The following is a 26367-nucleotide window of genomic DNA, read 5'->3' on the forward strand; positions in this document are numbered from 1 at the left end:
CCCCACAAACACAACAAATTTGCATCAGGGCAAACAAAGACTAGTGAAAAATAAGAAGACTTGAGGCAGAACAAGGGTCCTCCAGGCACAATCACAGAAAATATTCAAGACTGAGGAAGGTCAGAGATTAGCTAGTGTGAAACATAAACATTTCAAAGATAGTTGGGGACTCTTCCAGCTAGCTGAGTGTGGCTGGAGCAATCACAGAAACTTTCACTTCCCAAACCACATGAGGACTCTGGAAGAATGAGGGAACCTCAGCTGATCAGGAGCAGCCAGGCCCAAATTTGCTGAACAGATTCTGCAGGGGCCATGGTGAGTACTGAGATAGCAGGGGCAGAGGCACTGCTGCCTAGGGGCACTTGCAGGAAGGAGGAGCTTTTGATTTGGGATTCCAGTCAGAAGGGAGAGCTGAAGTGAGGTACTAATCCCCTTACCCCATAATTAGAAGTAATTACACCAATATTTCTCATTATCAAAACAACAACAAATGAACCAGTAAAAAAGAAAGAATCCAACCATAAAAACCTACTATGGGAACAGGGAAGACCAAGGTTCATCTTCAGACAAAGACAATAAAGTTATTTAAAAAAAAAAAAGTTTCTTCAAGAAAATTGTCCTGGAGTGACAGAACATGAGAGGAAAGTAGACAAAGAAAAATATCCAGTAATCACCTCCTTTTCAAAGAGATCCTTAATGGAAATCACATAGGAATATTATTGCCAAATTTGAAACCTCAAGATCAAAGCAAAAATTTTGCAAGAAACAAGGAAAAAGCAATTCAAATATGTTGGAGCTACAATTAAAATCGTAAAGAACTTATCAACAATTGCAATAAGACTGCAGGTCCTGGAATCATATATACCAGCAACGAAAAGAATTAGGTCTATGACCAAAATATCATATCCAGGAAAATTACCAGTAATTTTGAATGAAAAAAAAAAAAAAGGACATTCAACAAACTTGAAAATTTTCAGACTTCCAATCAAACCCAAACTTAATGGAAAATTTAACATATTAGATCCAATATCAAAAATTAATTTCAAGGAACTTAACATGAACCTTTTTATGTGGAAATTATACCATATGTTTAAAATTGACATCAGCAACTGGATAATTCAAACAAACAAACAAACAAACAAAAAAGACTGGTAGAGAGTTGACTATGATCTGACTCTAAAAAGCAAAACTGCCTAGGAAAAGATAAAAATAGTAATCATGCTATACAAATGAGGTGCAGAGGAAGAATGTACACAGAAGCATTAGAGGGGGAAATGAGAGCTCGGAGAGCTGAAAACCTATTCACATCTGGAATGGGTTAAACTGTTAACACTACATATATATTGTAAGGGTATAACACCCTCTAAAATCTATAAAGAAATAAAGGGAAGGGATGGGTGGAGTGGTAAGTAAAGCCGGGAGGAGAAGACAAGGGAGGGATCCATGTGTGGGGGTAGATCAAGAAATAGGGTTAAGGAGCAAAATTAAAGTAGAAGAGTTAGGGATGGGAAAGAAATATGTGTATATATAGCTATGTGTGTGGGTCTGTGAATGGATGTGAATGTATATGTGTGTGGGCCTGTGAATGGGTGTGAATGTATATGTGTGTGGGCAAGGATACATGTGTGGGGAGGATGTACATATGTGTATGTATATATCTACATATGTATATATAAATATATCTGTGATTAACTACAGCCTGTTTGGGAAAAGTGAAGGAGGATGAAAGGGGTAAAAAAGAATAAAGTAAAAAGTGTGCAGCAGAGAACAAAATAAGTAAGCAAAGAAAAGCTACTCGTGAATTTTTTCTGGTATTATATATCCAGATATTCAAGATGGTGTTATTTCAGTGTCAGGTATAAATGAGTTTTCAAATTCTTCATTTGAATATCCAGGATATATAATATATCCTTTCTTGAACTGATAATTTATTGTTATTTATTTTGAATCCTCCCTGATATTCTGCTGGGCATGGCACATGACAATGTTCTAGGATTTTTTCGTTTACTTTTCTTTTTTCTTTTTCTATTTTTTTAATAGACACTTTTTTTAAAAAAAGGAATTGAGAAGATATATCTTTAAAAAAAAAAAAGATTATTTCAATGGTAGAGGTGAGAAATGATAAACGTCCTGAATTTTGATAATGGCTACATAGAGAGAAGTTCTAGGATATAAAAGTTTTTACAGCAGTAACAAGATTTGATAACTGATTTATTATTTCATATGAAGAAAAATAAAGAGCTGAGGTTGAAAACATGGAGGTCTGAAAAGAATGTGGTACCACTGATTGTTAACAAGGAGATTATGCTTCTTTTTTCTAATTATTAAAACAGATGAATGGAATGTTTTAGGTTTCCTCCTCAAAACAAATAAAAGCCAAAAAGCAATTTAAATTAAACCATCTTTTACTTATATGATGTTTGATTCCTCCCCTTCGCAACCCTACTCCCCGCCCCCCAACTGGTTCATGTTCTTAAATCCTGAAGGAAAGCTTCCAAAGCAGGATAGCCCAAATCAATCTCTGCCACTAGTACCCATCTCCCAAGAAATTGTAGAAATCTGACTACCAGGTAACAGAGGCTGAGAAAGCACAAGTGCGCTATATTCTGCGATCTAGGGGAGATTCACCAAAGAGATCACAAACCCCAAAAAGCATTTACTAAAAGAATTGACCCAGTTAGTGCCAATTTTTTAAAAAATTTTCATAGTTATAAGGAAAAATACATTCAAATACAGCCAGAGACTATCACAAAGTTCTTGCCTAAATTAGAGCAAGTATAAAATATTTCTTATCTTTTGGAAAATTGATATTAAAGTTAGAAAATAAATGAAGGTATACAAAGTAGTCAGTGAAACAGCAGTCAAGTAAGATTTTTTTTAATATTCTGAAAAAAAAGGATAAAATATTAAATAATTGAGTACAATAACCCAGTCGGCCAATAAACATTTATTGAATATGAACTATTTGCCAAACACTATTTATGCACTGGAGTTTAATAGTAAAATATCTTTTACCTATTTTTTTAACCTATTCTTTTTTTATCTATTCTGCTCTCAAGGCAGTCACAATCATATGGGAGAGACAACAGGGAAACAGCTATGCATAAGCCATATTCAGGATAAATTGGAAGTAACTGGCTGTGTCCAAAAAGGAAACTTTGAGACTAATAAAGTTAAGCCTCTTCTCTAAATATTTTTGATACATTCAATTTTTAAATTTTTTGATAAGAAACCACAACTTCACAAGTATTAGGATTTCTCAAACTGAAAATATGTCAATGCTTCAATTAATTTTTTAAAAAATCTATGAAATCACTTTTTTCTTTCACAACATAAAACAAAATATATTTCTGCTATTAGGGATATCAAGATCATTTGAAGCTATGAACTTAAAAAAAATTTTTGACAAATATTTGAATCTTTAAAGTAAATAACTGGGGCAGCCAGGTGGCGCAGTGGTTAGAGCACGGGCCCTGCCATCAGGAGGACCTGAGATTTCAAATCTGTCAGACATTTAACACTTCCTGGTTGTATGACCCTGGGTAAGTCTCTTAACCCCAAATGCTTTAGAGGGGAAAAAAAAGTAAACTTCCAAGATGATACAATAAAGTTCCATGTATTTCTGAAGAAAATAGGTGTATTTTGTGTTTTGCTTTGCAGGAATATTTTCATTTAAGACACTGTCTCATGGACCACATGTTTGTAATAAAAAATGAAGAATTTGAAAACTCATTTATACCTGACCCTGAAATAACACCATCTTGAAAAAACCCAACAACTATTTTAAAGGAAGTTCAAGGCACAAACACAAAAGAAAAGCTGAGAAGATGGAACAATGGACTTGAAAATGTCTACAACAAGCAAAGCTTCCAAGAAAAACTTTCAAGAATTTAAAGAAGAGTTAAAGCAGAAATTTTAAAGAGTTAAAATTATTTTTTAAAATTTTAAAACCAACTGAGAGAAGTAAACCAAAAATGGGGAAAACAAGTGAAAGCAAAGAAATGAGATGACAAAAAATTTAGTAGGTTGGAAAAAGAACAAAATTTCAGTGAAGTATTTGTTCAGCTGTTTTTCAGTCCTGTCCAACTTCATCTGGAGTATTCTTGGCAAAGTCAATGGAGTGGTTTGCTATTTCTTTCTCTAGTTCATTTGGCAAGATGAGGAAACTAAGGCTAACAAAGTTAAACGACTTGCACAGGATCTAAGGCCAGACTTGAACTTGGAAAGAAGTCTTCTTGATTCTAAGTCCCAGTACTCTTTTCATTGTACCACCAGATCCTCTAATGAAATGTAATTCCTTGAAAATTAGAACTGGTCATATGGAAACCAATGACTCCATGAGACATTAAGACATAAATACTAAAACAAGGTCAAAAGTCTGAAAATATAGAAGAAAATGTGAAATACCTCAAGGAAAAAATATCTCACTTGAAAAATTGATCTGAGACATAATTTAACAATCACTAGATTACTTGAAAGCTAACAACAACAACAGAGCCTAGACATCATCTTCAAGAAATCATAAATGTAAACTGCTCAGATCTGAGAATCAGAGGGAAAAATACAAATTGGAAAAAAAATCCACAAGTAACATTCTGAAAGAAACACCAGAATGAAAACTCCCAGGAATTTTATAGCTTCAAAGCTTAGGTCAAGGAAAAATACCACAAAGAGAAAGAAAGAACTCAAGTACCAAGAAGACACAGTCAGGATCACACAAAATTTAATAGCTCTTTGCTAGATGTCGCAGTGGTGTCAAGGTTGGAGTCAGGAAGCCTTCAGTTCAAATCCTGCCTCAGACACTGACTAGTTGTATGAAACAAAGCAAGTCCTTTACCTCAGATCCAAGGACTCACTATTAGATGAGAAAAATTAATAGCACCTATCTCCCAGGGTTATTGTGAGAATGAAATGAGATCAATCTTAGCACATACCTAATACATAGTAAGCATGATATAATTGTTAGCTGTCATTGTTACATTCTTATATAAGGAAATGATACAAGTATCCTGTCAGAACTTCACCATCATCAAATGTCAGAGGGATTACAATTAAACAGAGGACCTGGATGTAATTCCGTTATGTTTGGATATTCTCTAAAGAATGGAAAGGGCAGGAAAGAAGGCACTGGCAGAGGGTGGAAGCGGGAGCATGAATGGAGAGAATTATTTCAGATAAATGAGATTATACAAAGTGGAGGGGAGGTGACACCTGAACTTCATTCTGATCTGAACTGTTTGAAGAATGAAAGTATAAACATACACTCACAGTTGGGTATAGAAATACATCTTATCCAACAGGGAAATGGGAGTGAAGGGGATTAAGGGAAAGGGGGAGAAGTAAGAGAGAAGATAAACTAAGAGAGGTATTAGTGAGAAGCAAAATAGAGAAGGAAAAGCATAAAAAATAAAGGATACAGAAGGAAATATACAATAGCAAATATTGTAAATGGGATGAGCTCACTCATAAAAAGGAAGGAGATTAACAAAATGGATCAGAATCGAACAAAATATTCTTTTTGGGGGAGGAGAGGAGGTGAGGCAATTGGGGTTAAGTGACTTGCCCAAGGTCACACAGCTAGGAAGTGTTATGTGTCTGGGGCTAGATTTGAACTCAGGTCCTCCTGACTTCAGGGCTGGTGCTCTATCCACTGTGCCACCTAGGTGCCCCGCAATAAAATATTCTTAATAACAAATACACATGAAATAGAAAGATAGAAGGGCACTGAGCATAATCTATTACACTGACGTTAAAAAAAAAAAAAAGCCAAGAGTGGCAACCATGAGCTCAGAAAAAGCAAATGCAAAGAAAGACCTAACTAAAAAAGATAAATAAGGAAACCATATTTTGATAAAAGGTACCACACCAATGAATATATCAATACTGAATATATGTACCAAATAACATACCATCTAAATTCTTAATGGAAAAGTTAAACAAGTTGTAGAAGGAAACAATAAATTATTACTTTTCCTTTCCTATTAATCAGAGCAATTTATATTTTTTTAAAAAACTGTCAGTTTTCCTGCCCCACACTTAGGCAAAATAGTTTTTGATAATTGTTTTTATTTCTCACTGATTATTTTTCCACTTTTGATATTGATAATCTGATTTTTGTCTTATAATTAGGTAATTGCTTATCTATTTTATTTTTAAACCAGCTCTTTTATTTATTACTAGATAAGGAAGTAAATACTTAAAACAATCCTATCTTAGAAAAAGAAATTAAGCAAGTCATAAATGAGCTCCAAAAGGAAAAAAACTTCAGGACCATATAGATTTAAAAGCAAATTCTACCAGGATTTTTATTTAAAGAACAATTAATTCCAGTGCTACATAAATTATTTGAAAAAAATAGTTAAAGAAGGAATCCTGCCAAGTTCCTTCTATCATACATATGTGGTCTTAATACCTAAACCAGGTGAAGAAAGAAAACTCTAGATTAGTTTTTCTAATGAATACTGATGCAACTTTTGAATAAAATACTAGCAAAGAGATAACAGCAATATTTTATACACACACACACACACACACACACACACACACACACACACACACACACACAAATCACTCTACAGCCAGGCTGACAGAAACAAATTATCAAAGACATGAGAAAGCTCTCCCCAAGATCAGCAATGATTGATCTCTTAATTACCAAACTTCATAGTTTTTTCTTACTTTCTCTTCTTCTTGGTCGATCTGTAACCTCTTACATTGATGACCAGGCTCCGACTCCTAAACAGTCCCTTTTCTTTGGGTTTTGATGACACTACTCTCTTGGTTATGATCCCACTATCTCAGTCTCCTCTGCTGGATAATCATCCAGAAAAAGAGACTCATTTTTCGGTTTTCTACACTCAACTGCCATGGTTTATTCAATTACTATCTCTCCATAAATCTGTATCTCTTGTCCTTTCTCCTGAATTCCAATCCCACATCAATTGCCTAAAAGATAATTCAAAATGATGTACCATAAAAATGTCAAACTTATCATATTTAAAAAAGAATTCATAATGTTTCTCCCCAAACTCAACTCTGCTTTGAACTTGCCCTACAACTGTTATGGGTTACATAATCTTCCAATTACCTAGTTTTATAAGCTTGATATCATCAATCCTTCTTCCTCTTTCAGTCCACAAAATGAAAGATTAGTTGCCAAACCTTGTTAATTTTTACTGCCACAACATCCTTCACCTCCATCTCTTTAATTCCACTCATATAGCTACCCCTGCACTACTCCTTCCTCACTTCTCAAAAGCACTACCACAATAGCCTCCTAATATATTTTCCCTGGTTAAAGTCTTCTCACTTGATCAATAATGTGGTCACAATGGCAACACAAGAGCCTCAATCCAGAGCAGACTGAATCAAGGAATAGAGATAGAAATGGGCATGGTGTGTTTTTGCACAATGAGAAGACCAGGCTTTTCTGGTAGCTTTTGTGGGACATGGTACAGATTATGTACTATTCTAAGATATGAAAGTATGTCCCATTCATACATTAAAATATATTACTAGAATCCTTAGAAAATGTAACAAGAGTTTTTATTTTCTCTATTATTACTATCAATTCAGGCTTAAAACAGATGTATGCTATTCAGGGGTGTTTGCTACTGTCATAATACTGAGGAATTCAGTTCAAATGATTAGGTCCTCCTGACATATATGTTGGCAAATAACACTGTTTTGTTTCAATTAATCCCTTCAACACTGCAAAGCATCCTAAATGAGATCTCCAATCACTCAAGCATATGATCCAACTACCAACACACGAAAAAACAAGCAGGCTCAAGCCAACCCTGCTGTCCAGACTCTCACTAGCAGGTGATGGGCAAAGCTTGTTCATCAGGACAAGACATCCTAGACAGAAACAAGCAGAGCTGGTTGGATTGTTATAGAAAACAGAGCTATTTTTAATGCACTTGAGATTTTCCACGAAACAAAGACCTACAACAGCAACATCAATATTTCCCTGGCGACGTTATGTGACAAAGTCATGAAATACTGATACCCAAAGGATTAAAAGTTTACCAAAATGCAATAGTCATTGAAAGAATCACAGCTCAGTTTCCTTATTTTGGCTGGACTCAATGAACCTTAATTCCCTTCCAGCTCAAAACCCATCTTGGGATTCTAAAATTTGAACAAATAGGATAAAGGTGCAATGCACCCCTAACATGGCATTCAATTTGCATACAAGAGATGGTATATCAGCATGGTCTTCATGTATGCTACCAAGAGACTTAAGAAAACTCTTAACTCATCAGCTTAATTAAGGAAAGGTTGTGTAGATTCATTGGAGAACAACTCAGACTGATTTGGCATCCTCAATAGAATCTCACTAATAAAAATGAACATAAAAATGTACTGCCTAAACAATTCTAGATTTGTTAAGCTGGAAGCAGACAGGTTCACAAAAATCTGAAAAGACCTAAAGAAGCTGATACAAAGGAAAATGAGCAGAACTAGGAAAATAATCCACACAGTAACAATACTATAATGACAATCAACTGTTAAAGACTCAGCCACTCTATTCAATACAATTAAACATCACAACTCCAAAGGACTCATGATATGAAATGCTATCCACTTCCTGAGTGAAGATTTTAAAGCTTATTTTTTCCTTCCTTTATTTTTTTTGTGTATCCCTTTCCCCAACATGGCTAAAGTGGATAATGTTTTGCATCACTACATATGTAAAATGGGTCTCAAGTTTCTTGCCTTTGCAATGTGCTTTTTCAATGAGTTTGGGAGAGAGTGGAGATGGGAAGAGAATGTGTAAAAAATAAAATTTAAATTAAAAAAAAAAAAAGAAACTTGGTCATCTATAAAATTCTAAAACTACAAGTATACTAGATCTATATGCTATTCATATAAACTATACCTGACTGGAAGATTATTATCTAGTCTTTATCTTTCTTTAATAGAGATGGGTAAGCTTTCTTCCTTATCAGTCCACTGGGCAGCTCACTGTCTTTCAAAGTTACAATATTAGATTTATAGCTTTATAATGCTAAAACTATAAAAATTGTTCTTCTGGGTTTTCACACTTCACTTGATACAGATATTTCCAGATTTCACTGAAACCATTTCATCATTTCTTATGGCGCCACACTGTTCAATTATACTTATATATTTTCTTAATTTTCAGAATTTTCTTAACCTTTCTCCAATGGATGGACAAATCCACCTTCCTCTTCAGTTTCCAGCTTTTGGATAACATAGGTTCTTTTCCTCTTTCTTTGTCTTAGCAAAATAGTTTATAATGGACGATTGTTAATTTTCAATTACTACTAAACCATGATAATCAAATTTGCTAGTTTTCATCATCAGGATACAGGAAATTTTTTGTTGATGATTCAAGAAGTTATTTTGGTACTCAAGAATTTGAAATTTGAGTCTACTCTATTTTCTTTCTCCAAACACTTTTAGTGTGGAAATGTCAAGATGCTTTCTTATAAATAAAATTTATAGACAAACATATAAGCAGATAAAAAGTTTTTAGGTCGTATCTATCCACATCAGGTCTTGAATGGTCCATATCTACATCCTGCTGATTAGATCATCAAGTCTGGTATCAAGGGTTGGGGAACTAGTTCTAGATGATAATGGCAATGAGAGCACTGTTGCTATGACAGGGGATTACCATTTTTTGTCTTAATAATACTAGTTCTATAAACAAGATGGATTTCTAATTCTTTTTCAAGAATCATCTCTGTTCTGGTCTTCCAGGAGATTCAGCTACCCAGGACTGAGGCACCAAGAAAAATTGCTTATACAAATGAACCGTTTATGCAGTGTCTTTCACTGACTGAACGGCACCATACACATCTTAATAAAACTGATAATGGTTAGGGAACTAGAGTCCAGCTGGGGAATGGTTAAACGCAGCACACAGTTCTAGACAAAGTGCCTTGCACTACGAGGAAGAAGTAACAGGAGTCCCAAACTATGGCTGGATTAGGCAACACCAGTCAAAAGATTTCCAATGCTACTGAAAAGATGGAACAGGAATACTTCCTAACTCTTATCCCAACTGGACTCCCAGATCTCCAGATCAAAACTAGCACAATTTTCAATAATTTACACTTGATTTTGGGAGTACTATGTGTGATTCTATAAGCTCCCTAAAAGTTAAGCAAGCCAAATATAGCACACAGATTTCTACCCTATGTGACAAGGTTATTAAAAACAATCCCACAGTGGCCTAGCTTTACAAAAGGCAAAAACTTTTGGAAGGGCTGTAATAAAAGGGTCAGACAATGTATAGGTCAGATCTTTAAGACCAGAATATGTCAATATAGTCCAAATAAAGTCAAGATCCTGCTCCCTTTTCTTATTCTTCTCTCAGTAATTTTATCATCTCCCAAGAGTTCATGTTGTCTTCAACAGAGATAAGGAGCTCAAATCTACCTAGCTAGCCTTAATTGCTTTACTGACCTACAGTCCCACATCTTAAACAGTGGGAAACATTTTCACATAGAGATTTTAAGACATCTGTTTCAATATTTAAATACATCTTTATAAACAAGAACACTGAACTGAGTCAAGTAAGATGAAATTTAACATAGATAATATAAAATCTTACACCTAATTAAAGAAATCAACTTTACAACCAAGAGAGAGAGAAAGCATGACAGGCAACAATTTTCTTTTTTAAAAGACCCCACTTGAGGTGGGGTGGAGGATGTCAGATAAAAACTCAATTTTAGAATCAATATGATATGACAACCAAGCTGGTAACTTCATAACCAAACCAACCAAAGTATTCAGAAATAAAGAGATGAGAATACCACTGAACACCCCTGTGATTAGACATTACATACATTATTATCAAATTTAATGATAATAGCTAATATTTACATAGTACCTACTGTACCAAGCACTTTACAATCACCATCTCCTTTGACCTGGGAGCCGGGAGCACAATGAAGAGAGTGCTGGCCCTGGAGGCAGGAAAGCCAGGGTTCAAACCCAACTTCAGATACTTTTAAAGGTTGTGACCTTGGACAAGTCATTTAACCTCTGTTTGCTTCTGTTTCCTCAACTGTAAAATGAGGATATTAGCAACTCTCTCCAAAAAATTCTATCTTGAGAATAGAATGAGATAATATATGTAAATGCTTCACAGAATACCGACACATGGAAGCTGTTATATAAATGCTAGCTAGCATTATATTTACAGTAATTATTAAGACGGCAGTTCTTTTTTGTAGTGGCAAGGAATTGGAAACTGAATTATGGGGAATGGATAAATGGTATATGAATGTAATGGAACATTATTGTTCTATAAGAAATAATGAGCAGGCTGACTTCAGAAAAGCCTAGACGCATTAGCATGAATTGATGTTAAGTGAAGTGATTAGAAGCAGGACAACATTGTACACAGTAACAACAAGATTGATAACCAATGTGATGGACTTGGTTCTTCTCAACAATGCGGTGTTTCAAAGCAATTCCAATAGACTTGGGATGGAAAATGCCATAGAGAACTGTGGAGACAATGTGGATCAAGACAGGGTATTTTCACCTTTTTTGTTTGTTTGTTTCTTTGTTTCTCATAGTTTTTTCTCCCTTTTGGTCTGATTTTCCTTGCACAGCATGACAAATATGCAAATGTTTAAATGAACTGTATATATTTAACCTATATCAGATTACTTGTTTTGGGAAAGGGGAGGTAGGGGATGAAGGGAGAAAAATTTAGAATACAAAAGTCTTACAAAAATGAATGCTTAAAACTATCTTTGCATATACTTGGGAAAAATACCATATCTAAAAAATGAAATATAAAAACATTTGTCCTGCTTAGTGTCAACAGTCAACAAGCACTTACGAAGCACTTCTTATAGGTCAAACACTGTGTTAAGTAATGGCAATGAGAAGCAAAAGCAATCCCTGCCTTCACATTCAGGAAAGAGCTCAATTCACTTGGAGGACAGCATTATTTATGTAAGTAGATCCATATAAGAGCTAGACTCTAAAAACTGAGCTACTGATGAGGTTGAGGATAGGGAGAGGAAAGCACAAAAGAATTTGAGCTGCAGAAAGCCAAAAGACGGGGGGGAACCAATGCTAGGTATGACAGATAACTAGTGAAAAGGGACTGGGAGGTGGATTGCTGCACATTAGGAAGATCACTTTGAAAGCTGAGTGGAGGATGGCCTAAAACTAGACAGAAAAGCAATGGCAAGTAGCCTTGGCAAGATGTGATGACTGCAAGATGGAATTCTGTGAAGGGACAAGAGACTTAGTAATGGATTCGATTATGTTGGGGTGAGTGCAAATGAGGAGTAGAAGATGAAACCTAAGTTACAAGCTTGAGAAATTAGGAAGATGGTGGTGCCTTTAAGAGTAATGAAGTAATTTAAGATGAAGAGAGAGTTTTAGAGAGAAGATAAATTCAGCTTTGAGCACACTGAATCTGAGATATTATAATAAGACAAGCAACTCCAAATGTCCAGTTTCTGAATGGAGACTAGAGATCAGGAAAGAGAATTAGAAGGAAAGATAGAGGTAGTAAGGGTGTTTTGATCAAGAAAGTGGTTTGTTTTTTAAGGATGATGGGTACTGAGATAAGAGAGAAGCCGCTTATAGATATGGAAAGACTAAATATTAGTAACAGCTTATCTATGATAAAAAGAACAAATCTGCTGGAGAAATAGGCTTGATTGAACATGTAGAAGGATTTGCCCTGGCAAGAAAGCCTACCTCCTCTTCACAGGAGACAGAGTAACATAAGATGAAAAGAAGACAAGGAGAGCATTCTTGGCAAATCATCTCAATTATTTATTTTTCAATAAAACATGGGAAAAGATTCTCACCAGAAAGAGAGAGTGGTGCCCAATAAAGTTTAGGGGAGAACAAAAAGTTTGGGGATGGAGGCTGTAGTGAGTGGAACAGTGAATCAATTAGTGAAACTTACAAAGACTGCCTTAATACAACAAGCCTGGTAGAAATTATGAAACAAAATTTGTAGTGGACTAGCACAGGAGCAAAAGTAGCATGTGGCTGACATAATCTAAACTTAGGGCTTAGCAAGACATGATGGACAGCAACAGAATAATGTGGCATGCGGCTCAAGTGCAGGGCTGAACTATTTCACCAGGGGGGAAGAAAGGAAAGGGAAGAAAGTATAGTCAGTGCAGGGGTGATGACATGGGAAAGAACTAGCTCTGTGTAAGAGAGACTAGAGGTCACTGTGAGGATGAAGAGCAAGGTTAGAACTCATGAGGCAAAGGGAAAAATATAATAATGGCATTCCTCAATAAACAAGTAGTCAATGGCTATGAACAAAAGAATTCCCAAAAGAAGAATGCCAAACTAATTAATAACCATATAAAAGAATGCTCCAAATCACTAATCAGAAAGGGGGAATGCACATCAAAACAACACTTAGATTTTGCCTCACCCAGTAAATTATAAAAAACAAGAGACAATGCTCTATGAGCTCTGGGAAGATAGGTACACTGCTGCATTGTTGGTGGAGTTGAGAATCAGTACAACCATTTTGTAAAAACTATTTGGAATGATGCAAACAAAGTGACCGAAACATATATATTTTACTGAGATACTAAAACCCCATCGTTGATTGTTTGAGATGGGATTCTTGGATGACTAAAAATTATGATACTGCACCAATAAAATATTCATTTTCTCTGACTCAGAAATCCTACTGCGCTATAACCCAAGGAGGTATAGTCAATCAGTATGCAGCTGAATTGGAGTGAAGGAATAAATCACAGGAACAGACCAGACTGAGGAACTCAGAAGTAAGAGTATCTGACAAAAGTATCCATGTGTAAGTTTAAGTCCCCTGAGGACAGAAGTTGGGATCAAGAGGAAAGGCTGTAAAGCTAGTAATGAATTTTTTGAGGAGGGAGATTTTTGTTTTGATTTTTCTAACACAACAAAACTAATATAGAAATAGGTTTTGAATGACTATACATGTTTAATCTAAGTCAGATTGCTTGCTGTACTGGGGAGGGAGGAAAGAAAAAAATTTGGAACTCAAAATCTTAGAAAACTGAATGCTGAAAACTTTCTTTACGTGTAATTTTTTTAAAAAAAACACTATTGATTTTTTTTTAAGAGAGAAAGGCAGGAGAATGTCCTATAATTTGGCAGATTACAGCTATCAGAATCTTGGCTGCGTGATACACTTGGATTCTCTTTAAAGGAGAGTGATGGTACAGGCAGCAGAGTCCAGGAAGGGGCAATGGAGATCAAGGAGCACTGCAACTGAAGCCTGGTTTGACTACAACCTGCTGACCAACTTCAAGAAAGCTTCCTACAGAGGATGGGAAAGTTTTCCATCAGCCAACCATCCAATCCCATCAAAGGGGCAGCACTATGAGCAGTTTCTGGGCCCAAGACTTCGGATGGAATCAAGAAACTCTGATAGACTAGCTGATCAAAATCTGACAGATCCCATCTAAAATGAGTATCTCCTCATTTTATTGAACCAGCAACCAGCCACTAGATATCATCAGAAACAGAGCCCAAAACAAGACCTGCCTCAATGGCCAGCTAGATTGCTGCTGCCCCCTCTGTTCCTTTCTCCATACTTCCCATCTCAAAAAACCATAAAATCCAGGGGAGGGACTGACATGATAAAGAACAGGCCCAGGAATGGTTCAGCAGCATGCAAAGGCAAGGGCTCAAGGCAAAAGGTTCTCAAGATTAGACTCTAAAGCTGAAAAGCACCTCAGAAAAGCAATCAAACACAAACCCTTCATTTTACAGAGAAGTTAAATGATTGGCCAAAAGTCACAGAAATGGTAAATAACAGCCAGGTAATAAACATTTATTAAGTTCTTAATAAGTGCCAGAAACTGAACTAAACGGTAGGGATACAAAGAAAGGCAAAAAGAGTCCCTGTCCTCAAGCAGTATACATTTTAATGAGGGAAACAACACATGTATGAATATATGTATGTGTGAATGTATCTGTGTGGGGGACACATACTAGCAAAGGCCTTAGCCCAGTTTCCTCATCTATAAAAGAAGGAAGCCAGATCACAAACCTTTATTTAGGCTTGCTGTAGCTCTTCATCTCTAGTTCCTTGTGCTTAAGATCTGCCAGCCCTTTCTCAGACATCTTATAAGAGACCTGGATGGCTCTAATGGTATCTTGGTCTTATGGTAGCAGGAAAGTGTTTGACTCTCACTAAGGTTGCTATGGGACCCTTACTCCCTGCAAATCTCTTGCTGGCAAACAGAGCAGAACTAAACTAGCCTAGTAACTCAATAAGATTTGTTACTTCCTCTTGTGGCTGAACAATGTCAGTTGAAATAATGAGAAAGGTTCTGGATTTTTTTTTAAAGCACTCAGACTATTGGTACCCCTGGGCAGAGACCCTCAAGAGAGCTGCCAACCTTGCAAAGATCTGATTCCACACTAAGGGTAAAAATCTCATGGTAATGATCACCCCCATTTCTCACTCACAATGATGGAAGCTCAAGAAAGCTTCACCTGCACTTTCACCTCCCTTTTTTGGGTTCATCCTCCAAGTTAAGACAGATTTTAATGGCAGAATACCATCCCTAATCCTTTACGCAACAAGGCAGAATTAAAAGAATATAAAAGCAGGCCGTGGCAAAAAAAAAAAAAAAAAAAAAAAAAAAAGAGGTTAGCCTCTTCCTAATGAGGGCAACTAGTCAACTTCCCTACACCCCATGGAGTTTGGCCACAATCATATGTTCCCACACAAACTCATTTCACAAAACCATTTAAATCTTTTCACAAAAGATTATTTCAGTATTTGGGTTCACACTCCCTGTTCCAAAATAACCTGGGAGAGCCAGAGATGGCAAAGACTTATGAGAGAAAATGTGCACCCAAGTACTAACACCCATGTGCCAGACAAAGAAAAGATTCCGGGAGATCCTTGGCCCTTGGAGATCCTCTAGATTCACTTGCCAAGAGTCTGTCTCCTTCCTCACTGCCTAAGTAGTGAAATGTGGTCACCCTATGCTTATTCTTTACCCAGAATTTAGCATGAAGCTTGGGCCTGGCACACAACAAGTACTTAATAAATGCCAACTGACTAATTTCAACCAACTATTCCTATAGTACTGACCCTGCCCATCTTCAACAATGGTTGAAGAGCTAAAGAATTCCTGGGGAAAGAAGTGGAGTAAATATCGGTATACCAATAATATTTGATGGAATGAGAAGGATACTGGCAAAAAATCTGGATCCAGGTTCAAAGCCTTTTATCCTCAGCCTTGGGAACAAAGGGTATCAGAAGCAGCCTTGGAAGGGGTAAGGACAGTCTTTACCTCAAAAATACAATGATATTCCTTGTCCAGCTAAAGCTTTTGGCTCTCTCTGCCAATGAGTTACCCTATTTCTTCCTACCTTACTCGCACATCTTCAATGGTATCCTTTGAGCTCATCAGCTTGTTCACCCAGTTCCTAGTATTAAGAGACTGCTCCCAGTGCCCAACATCATCTGAGATTTCTAGCCTAGAAGAAAACCCTGCTCAGCCCAAACCCAGTAATAATCCTCAGAAATGCTAACCTTATGAGGTCAATGATCAAGCACTTACTGAGAGCCAGACAAACCATGAGGAACAAGAAGAAAGACAAAAAACCCTGCCCCTGCCCTACAAGATTCACTTTTTAATGGTCCTCTCCAGGTCTCTAAATAAGGCAATACAAAGGTAGGAGAAATTAAGTAATCTCTAAAACGTTTGGGTCCAGATGAACAACAGTACAAGTCACAGGAAGTCAGGTTTCTGACCCTACCAAGAGTAGTGGCCTTCAGGCCAAGGGAGTCCCAACAGCAGTAATGAAAATCCCAGGGGTCATCAGCAGTAACTTTCCAAGCAGATACAAGGGAAATACTCCTGGGGGAATATTTGGAAGAGCATCCCTGGGGAAGGGGTCCTGAAATGGAATGACCCAAGATTAGGCTAGTTTGAAAATTCTCTCCTGATGCAACTAAACAAACACCTGTTTGGTGAGCTCAGTAAGGAAATGCGGCTGCTAGGGGATCCGGTGAACAGAGTGCAGACTTGGAGTCAGGAATCCGCAAGTTCAAATGTGACCTCAGACGCTTACTAGCTGTGTGAGCAAATCATTTAATCTGTGTGCTTCAGTTTTACCTGCAAAATGGGGGTAACAGCAAGGCTGGTGTGACTATCAAATGAGACAATAATTGTAAAACATTTAAGCACCGTGCCTGCCACGTACTGAAGTCTCATAAATGTGAGTATTATTATTATTAAAGAGTTCACAAAGGAAAACCATAAAAAGTAGGTTTGAGGCTTGTGTCAAGCATTTGTATAGTGCCTACTATAGAGAAGGGATCATGCTATACAGAAAATGACTTGACCGAAGTCCCACACAGGTCTGAGTTTTAACGAGTACAAGCCCATCTCCAATTCTCATTTCCTTGGACAGAGCTGCGAGATGAAGCAGAACTCGATGTAGAAATACGTGTCAAATCTCCATGGTCTGGGGATAAACTGATAAAAGTTACAGCCAGAAAAGCTGAACTCAATTTAAGTGAATCTACCAAAAACTACCATGAGCATCTTTACAAATACCTACATCTATATATCCAAGGTTCCTCACTGACTGTACGGTACAACCTAAACTCCTCCGCTTGCCATTTTCAAATCCTTCACAATATGGCTTCAACCCACTTTTTCTAGACAAATTCCATATTATTCTTCCTTCAGGGATTCTCTGTTCCAGTTAAACTGGCCAACAGTAAACTTAGCATTCCACTTCCTCATCTCTCCATCTGCACTTGAAAATCTGGAGCTTCAAAGCTCACCTCAGGGGCCATTACCAGCCAGCTCTTATCAGGGCTCCCTCAATTTACTCTTCAGTCAAAAAGCAATTCTTAAGTGGTTGTTTTATGCAGGCACTGCCCAAAATGCGCCAAATACAAAGAAAGGCAAAAACCACTGTCTTTGAATTAAAGGAGTCTAAGTGGGAAGGAGAAAGGAAAGAAGTAAAGACCTCCTCCAATTTGGTGGAATGAGCCAACTCTGGAAAAGGCAGAGGCTTGGAGGCCGAATTCATGGATAAGGGAGAGGAGAATAGGCGGGAGAAGACAAAGAGAGATGCTAGAGGACCTTCAAGGGTAGCCAAATCCAAGAATGCCTGAAAGGCACTGTCCCTGTCCAAAAAGGAGTCATGTTATGTAAGGTTTTTAAGTATAAAGGCCCTCCTATCCAATCCTGGCAGTAGAGACCTGAACTAACATGAAGAGATTTAGAGACCTGCTCTAACATGGAGAGATTTATATTTGGCAATCATGTGGAAAATGGGTCTGAGGCAGAGAGACCAAAGACTACTACAGTCACCCAGTGGATAAAGTGACATGAAGAAAGCCTGGATCTCTGTGGCATTCAAAAAAGGCAGGGCAGGCAGGGACTAGATTTAGCGATCATCTCAACTGATCAGAGGTGATCAGAATTCACCTGATCCTGTAAGTTCTAAAATATGTTTGTGTCGTGGACCCTTGGTCAGGACACTTAAAAGCACAAAACAAAATCTAAAAGGCTGCCAAGGAAACCAATTGAACCGAATTATAGATATCAAAAAAAAAAAATTTTTTTTTAATTCACATGTCCCAAGTTTAAGAACATAAGAAGACATGTTTGCAGAGATATGTCATTCCTAGAAGGGATAAGATTTAACAGCTGATTGGCTATGTGGGAAAAGAGCAAATATGTAAGGAGTTAAAGGTTAGGTTGAAGTCAGATAACTGGAGACGGGCAGAATGGTGATACCCTCAAAAGAAACTGGAAAGTTTGGAAGGGGGTAGGTTTGGGAAGCTGGTGGGCAAGGCGGAGCTCTGCTTCAGACATGTTGAGTCTGAAACGCCTACAAAATAACCACTTTGAAAATACTCAAGAGGTAAAAAAAAAAAAAAAAAAAATGCTCTAAAAAAGTGCACTCAAGAGTAGAGTCTAAATGAGAGCCAAATATGTGCATCTGGGAATCATCTTCAGTGATGAAATTTAAGCTCATGGGACTAATGAGATCACTGAGAGTAGAGAAAGGAAAGGACAAAGTCTCAAATACAGAGGATGGCCTTTAGATAATGATACAGCAAAGCCAGAGAGACGAGAGAACCACTACCAAGAAAAAAAGTGATGCTCCAAAGAGAAGAGAGAATCTAGGAAGAGAAGATGATCAGTGAAGGCAACTGAGTGATCAGGAAAGACTAAGCCTGAGAATGGACCCACAGATCTGGTTACTTGACAAAGAACAGTTTCCACAGATATGGAAGTAACAGAACACAAATCTGAGGAAAAGGTAAATCGGATTTTGGACATTTTCAGCTTGAAGTACCCTGTGATAACTAAACAGGGACTCGAGGCAGGAAAGGATGAGGAACTGAACCTCAGATCAGAAACTTCATCTTGGAGCAGGAGCCTTCCAGGTATAATGAGTTGCCAGCTAAACTCTAAAGGCAAGCAAAGAGGGGACAAAGGAAGCAGAGCCTGGGGAGACTGCTGTGTGATTGTTCCTCCAGATAGCTTTACTCTTTCCCTGGTGAGATTAGAGCTTCTTCCCTCAAATAGCCTGGATCTATTTATCTAGTTTCCCACCCCTTCAAGAGAGCAGGGAGACAAGATTCAACAATGTCTGCCCTTGAGATTACCCTTCTCCTAAAAGTGGAGGATAGGGAGAGAAGGGGACATGTACAAAAAGCAAAGGTCATCCAGAAACAAGGAAGGGGAAAGTCCTTCACCAGAACCCAGCGTGGATACCTTGGCACAGAGTAAGTACTTAAGTAATTAAATAATTGTATTAGACAGAGATTTGGGAGATTGCTACATTTATGGGTTAGGGAAGGAGAGAAGTCATCAGAGAGTTTTAAAAGACTGAATGTGAGCAAAGGATTTGGCCCCATGCCGGGTATTAGGCTTTTCAGTCCTTTCCTAAGCCCCTCTTCAGTTTATGGATCCCAGGAACTACAGAACCCAGGCCAGATCCCTTAGGCTGGGGCTTCTTAAAACTTTTTCCACTCAGGACCCCTTTTAGCCTGAGAAATTTTTCCAAGACCTCAAGTATGTAGGTATGCAAAATCAGTAAATAAATCACTGATTAATATATAATGTCATGAAGGGTCGTATGCAATTATTCGACCCCACCTGGATGCTTTAAGCCATCTCTGACAACTCCAGACTATGATGAACTTTCACCTTCTTTATTATAACTTTTTGGCTTTAATATGTCACATCATTAGCACTTTCAAAACAACTTTCTGTTTGAATTACAGAATAGAGTACCTGATATACTATCTAGTTCAGAGATTCATTTCCACGTGCTTTTTTCTCTCCCCTAACCTACAATTATTAGTACTTGGCCACAGCCAACATTGCTGTACTTATAAGACCTACAGCCACAAGCCTAAGATTACTTATGCATATGGCATGTACTCAAACAGTTATTTACAGTCTCTACAAAACTTCACGGTAATACAAGTTCGTATGAACTATTTCTAAAATCTTGGGATAGCTTCTAGCGAGTATATATGTACTACTTATGCATTTTTTATGATCTACTTTTCCTTGTACTGAAAGCAGTATGTGTGGAATAACGTATTTATCATAAAATTTTAAAAAGCAAATACTGTTATTGAATTTTTACAGCTTAAGAAAAAACTGACAAATTACATTCAAAATTTAACAGGGACTAGGAAAATCAATTATTCCTTAAGAAAAGACCCTAAATTTCTTTGATTTGTCTTAATTCTTTTCACTTAAAAGCAAAGCACCTAAAAAAGGGTCCTGGAAGCTTATTTAACAACAAACACCTCACAATTTTCCCTGAAGAAATTTTCATAACTAACCACAAACTATTCATTTAACTACTTCTCATAATGAATTTTCATCTAATGATTTATCTAACATCAAACCTCACATGACGTTGAAAGCATTATAAATCACATCTGCTCTCTGGCTCAAACATAGTGTTAAATTAATTTTCCAACATGTACAATAAGCAAAAGTCTACCGGGCAATTCTTTCACAGAACATACAACACTAACCCAACCAATTATGGCCAAAAATATAAAGCTGTCAATACATTATAACAAGACTGACATAACATTGTAAAGATCTGATCCAACATCATTGGATAATCATCCATTTATAATGTTGGTTCAATGGATCTAGATGACCCTCGAAAATGACCCCCGAACATCCCCTTCACCTAATTAATGTCACTTTTTAAAGGAAATCAATAAATGCTTCCCACCCCCCACCCCCTTACAGGATATATATCTCCACCTAATATTATCCAAGAAATCCCAGCCATCCTGGACAGAATTGGTAAGTACTCCACAATTCCTGTCTGTCATGGAGGCTATGAGAATGGCTCAGCCCTTTTATTTTTTTACATTTTACTTTTCCTCAAAGGCAAAAATTTTCAAATAAGGCAAAAGATAACCAAGAGTATGCATGCCCTGCAATCAGGCAGACGGTGGGTAATTCTGGCAGCTGCATTTTAAGCAGAACATCACAAACCAGGTGTCCAGAGTCAGGTGACCAGCCTGATCTGGGGTCCAGATGAAAATCAGAAGCCCGACACAGTGTTGGAGGGCCATTCCCAGACCCACTCTTTATTAGTTCTAAGATCTTGACCAAATTACTTTCTGGTGACAGGCCTCCGTTTTCCTCATCTTTAAAATGAACAAGCTGGATAATTTCCAAGTCTAAAAAAAGCATATAACTGTGAAATAAGGGGGAAAAAAGATGAATTTGCTAGGTAAGTGTAGCTGAGAGAAAGAAGTGTAAAAAAGACAAAGCGGGTTTCTTTATCGATCTGGCTCCAGAAAAAGAACTAGACTTCTCTTCTATGTTATTCCAGAGAACCGAATAGGGGCCACATGGGAGAAGTAAAGAGAAAGGCAGATTTCACCACAGGACTCAGAAGTCATCCTCATAAACACTTGGAACTGTCCAACAAAGCAAAGCCTATGTCAGTGCCAGAGAGCCTTTTCCATCCCTCCAAGTATCCTCTCACCTGAAAGACTATTATTCAGGGAGCTCATGAGAAAAGAAGTCCTCCAGAGCGGGGAGTTTTCACTAAAGAGAAGAGGATTTCTGAAGTGCTTGCAGACTCTTCCCCTCCATGAATACAAACAGTGCTCAGCACAAAGTCACAGGGAGCACCATCATCGTCCTCTTTAAAACACGGAGGAACAAGCACAAGTAGCCCACAAATAGACTTACTATCTAAAACACAAACCAGAAGCTGCCCTAGGCCCAAGTCAGGGACTTTACAATTCTGGGATTGGGCAAGACCAGTGTAAAAATGCAATCACATTGCACATTCAAACCTCCAGATGCGAGCTGGATACCCCCAAAGATGAAGTTTTCAATCTGTTCCATGTACTGACATCTTTCTTTAAAGGCAGAAGAAGTAGGGGTGGCGAGGACCTAAACTTGTAACTTCTCTAGTCAAAGACACTCCCGGGGGGACAAACTTCTTGCAACAATTCCATGGGCAGCTCTTACCCTGAACTGCCAGCCTCACACAAATCTAAACCCACGCTACTGACAAGCAGCTCTTGAATCCATCTTTCTGACTAGCATAATACCACAAGCTGCCTCCTGACTGGATAAACCTGGTTAATGCAATTCGGTTTGTTTCAATAGGGCACCTTTTTTCACCAGGAGTGTCTGGCACCATGAGGTGCGGTGAAAATTAGTTAGCTTTATTTTGCTCTAAAAATAACCCCACCCTACAATGTCCCCAGTCTCTCCAGGAGACCTCTGAGCTCTCTGGGCCGGTTTTTGCCCTAATTCCTGGCACACTGTATGTGCCCGGAAAATGCCTGCTAACTAGTGGGCTCGGGTTATGTTGATGCTCGATGACAAACAAGCCCCAAGCTTGGGGAAAGGGCACTTTAGCAGGTACCGAACTGGACCCTGCAGTACTCCAGAGCAGTTTTCTGCTCGGAGGAATATTTTGAAAGAAGTCCCCACCCGATGCTGGCGCCTCTCCAGGTCTGAGGATGCTCCAGCGCCGGAAAACCGCGAGGGTCTTTTTTATTGTTTTTAAAGAGCTTCGCTATTTGCTACTATTGGAGTCCAAGGGAGATCCCAAGCCGGAGGCCAGCTTTAGGAGGTCTAGAAGACTGAGCACAGACTAGGGGACCTCGGGGCAAGGACAGCGGGGGTTCTGTCCCACAGTTCCCTCCCTCCTTCCCCCAGCCCCCACCCCCACCCCCTTCGCCGGCGACCCCCGCCGGAGCGGGCACCTGCGGCCGAGGCCGGACTCCTCCCCCTCGCCCGCCCCTCCCCCCTCCCCGGGTTCTGGGTCCGGAGCCGCCCCTCCCCCTCCCCCCGCGCCCGAGCACCCACCTGACGGCCGGGCTGTAGGGGCTCCGGGAGCGGCGCCAGCTGCCGCCGTACGGGCTGGGCGACACGTCCCCTCCGCGCTCATACGAGCTGTGGCGGCTGTAGCTGGGCGAGCGGCGGCGGGCATACGGGCTGGGTGAGCGCGGCCCGCGCCGCGAGTACGGGCTGGCCCCGGAGCCGCCGCCCGCCGGGCTGCTCGGGGACTTGCGGCCGCGCAGGGCGCCGTCCTCGCGGGAGCCGGCCGGGCTGGGCGAGCGCGGGCGGCGCCGGTAGGCCTTGGGCTCGCTCTTGTCGTCGCGGTAGGCCCGCGGCGGCTCCTTGTAGGCCGAGGGCGGCTCCTTGGCCGCCTTAGTCCGGCTGCGGTGCGCCTTCGAGTCCCGCTCCTTGCGGCCCGACGCGCCCGACGCACTCTTGCGGCGCCCCCCGCCGCCGCCGCCCTTGGCAGAGGCCTCGGACGCGCGGTCGTCGCCGTGGCCGTGGCGGCCGCGGGACTTGGCCGAGGCCTCTCCGGCCCCGGCGCGCTGCGCGTCCCGGCGCCGGTGCTCCCGGTGCCGCTCCTTGCTGCGGCCCCCGCCGCCGCCGCCGCCGCCGCCCCGGTGCTCCCGGCGCGGCCTGCGCTCCGACGAGCCGTCCCCGCGCCGTGCCGGGGCCCCGGGCGACGAGGCCGGGCTTCCCCCGCCGGTCCCGGTCCCGGCCCCGGCGCCCGGCGCTCCGGGCGGCCCCAGGCCCTGCTCCGACTGGGAGCTCACGTCGTCGTAGTCGGCGGCGGGCGGGCTGGCGGCCCCGGGCCCGGCCCCGCCGCCCCCGTCCTGCGACCGCCGCGGCGGCGGCGGGGGCTGCGGGGGCTGCGAGGGCGAGGGCGGCGGGGGCTGCTGCGGCGGCGGCAGCGGCGGGAGCGGCGGCGGCGGGGGCTGCGGCGCGAAGAGCCGGCGCCGCTCGGCCTCCTGCCCGACGCGGGCCCCGCGGCGCCGCTTCTGCCGGGCCGCGGCGCGCCTCTTCCCCCTAGGCAGCCGCTTGAGCTCGAGCCCCGGCGGCCCCGGCCCCGGCCCCGGGCTGAAGCAGCAGGAGGAGGACGAGGAGGCCGCGGCGGCGGCGGCTGCGGCGGCGGCCGGGCCCGGGGCCGCCAGGAAGAGCAGCGAGGGCGGCGGCTGCGGGGGTGGCGGCGGCTGCGGGGGCGGCGGCGGCGGCTGCAGGAGCTGCGGCTGCAGGAGCGGCAGGAGCAGCGGCGGCTGCTGCGGGGACAGGAAGCGCCGACGCTTGCGGCGCTCTTCCAGCTTCTTCTCGGCCCAGCTCAACCCGGCCCCGGCCCCGGACCCGCCGCCGCCGCCGCCCAGGGCCGTGTCCGAGCTGCTCGGCATGGGGGGGCGGCTGCGGGCCCGCGGCGGGACGGGCCGGACGCGGCTGGCGGGCGGGCGGGGCGGGCGGGCGCGGCCTCCTCCTTCTTCTCCTCCTCCTCCTCCTCTTTCAGCTCCTTCGGCTTCGGCTCCGACTCCGGCGGGCCCGGCTCAGAGCCGGGCCGTGGCCATGCCCGCGCCGGAAGCGACAACAACAGCGGTGGCCTCCGTTCGGGCTCCTCCGGCCGCGGCTCCTGCTCGGGCCGCACAAGGCGGAAGTGGCGCGGCCGCGGCCCCGGCGCCTCACTCCATCCTGCCCCGACGTTGGGCTCCGGGCGGGCGGGCGGGCGTGCGAGTGTGCGCGGAGCTTCGGCCGGCCGGGCGGGCTGTCCTCTTCGGGCGGCGGCGGCCGCACGCGCGCGCGTGCTCTAGCTCCTCCTCACTCAGCCGCGATCTCGGTCTCAGTCTCAGTCTCGGTCCCGGTCCCGATCTCGGCCTCGGTCCCGGTCCCGGTCCGGCGGCGGGGGGCGGCGTCGGCGGCTTCGGAGGCCTGGGCCTGACAACAACTCCCGGCCTGCAGCCTCGCGCACGCAGCGGCCCCAGCGGGACTGACGGGCGCGCGCACGGCGACGGCGGGGCGCGCGGGTGCGTGAGCCCGACCGAGGAGAGCGTGGCTGATGGACTGACGGACGGGGTTGGGGGAGGGTGTGGAGGGGAATGGGTGGAGGGGCAAGGCTTCGGGCCAACTGGGCTGGGAGGTGGGGGCGGCCCGGGGAATAGGGTCAGGACACTCTCTTCCTTCTCCAGGACTCACTTTTGGCCCCTCCCCTCTGACGGACTAGCGCGGCGGGATGCCCCGCCCCTTGTCCTTCCCCTTGTCTGAAGGAAGCTAAGGAGGAGGAGCGTGAGAAGGGGCGGGAACTAGAGCCTCCGCGGTCCCTCCCCTCGTTCCCTCTCGTGTCCTCGGCGCTCGTGCGCGCTCAGCCTGGACGCTGCGCCGGGAGCGCGCACGCACACCTCACACACATAAGCGGAGATGAATGGCGGCAGCGGCGAGTAGAGTCGAGTGCCCTCTGGGTCGCCTCGTCGACGCCCTCGGCGTGCTCGCGCCTTGTGCGTGCGCCGGAAGTCGTGAGGCGACGTCCTTCTACTTCCGGGGAAGTGGGGCGGAGAAGAAGAGGAAGAAGGAGCGTTACCGGAAAGGGAGGAAAAGACGAGGGTCGGAGGCCCAGGCCGCAGCCTCCCCTCGGACCCCGCCCCGCTACTCGCGCCAGGGCCAGAGTGGGAGGTGTGGGAGTTATGGCTCCCGAGGCCCGAAGAAAATCGTCCTTCGGGGTCGGAAAGGCGAAAAGGAGCAGCGGCTTGAGAGGCCCGCCCCGGCCGGGCTTCCCTTCCTAGGGACGCGCCAGCGCCGGTCCCCTTTCGTGCGGCCTCAGGCGGGAGCCGCAAAAGAGACCCCGCCCCGGCCTCGGGAAGCTCGAGAGAGAGCGCCTGCCCCCGGGGCCGAACGCTCGTCCTCGTAACGTTTCCCTCTGTGGTCCCTGCCTTTCCTGGGCTTGTCTGTGATCGGCTCTCGTTCCTTTGGGCGCTTGGAGCCATCCGCAGCCGCCCCGGGGGGCGGGGGGAGGGAGAGGGAGGAAGAGTCCGTCCCGCCCACGCCTGGTGTTCTCAGCCCCGTTCAATGCCCTTGTTCTGGA

General features: G+C 42.5%; 1 protein-coding gene across 2 annotated transcripts in view; it reads right to left on the bottom strand.

Annotated features, from left to right (window-relative positions):
- CDK13 (cyclin dependent kinase 13) overlaps positions 1-24709 on the bottom strand; it is a 104968-nt gene extending 80259 nt beyond the window's left edge. For both annotated transcript variants that reach the window (XM_051978639.1, XM_051978631.1), the window contains exons 1-2: positions 24257-24709; positions 23340-24172 (exon numbers count right to left, since the gene is read on the bottom strand). In XM_051978639.1, the coding sequence (XP_051834599.1) occupies positions 23340-24172; positions 24257-24694 (1271 nt within the window). In that variant the 5' untranslated portion in view covers positions 24695-24709. The remainder of the gene's footprint in view (positions 1-23339; positions 24173-24256) is intronic.
- Between the last annotated feature and the right edge of the window lie 1658 nt (positions 24710-26367).

The sequence above is a fragment of the Antechinus flavipes genome, chromosome 1, assembly GCF_016432865.1.
Source record: "Antechinus flavipes isolate AdamAnt ecotype Samford, QLD, Australia chromosome 1, AdamAnt_v2, whole genome shotgun sequence".
In the NCBI taxonomy this organism is placed as follows: Eukaryota; Metazoa; Chordata; class Mammalia; order Dasyuromorphia; family Dasyuridae; genus Antechinus; species Antechinus flavipes.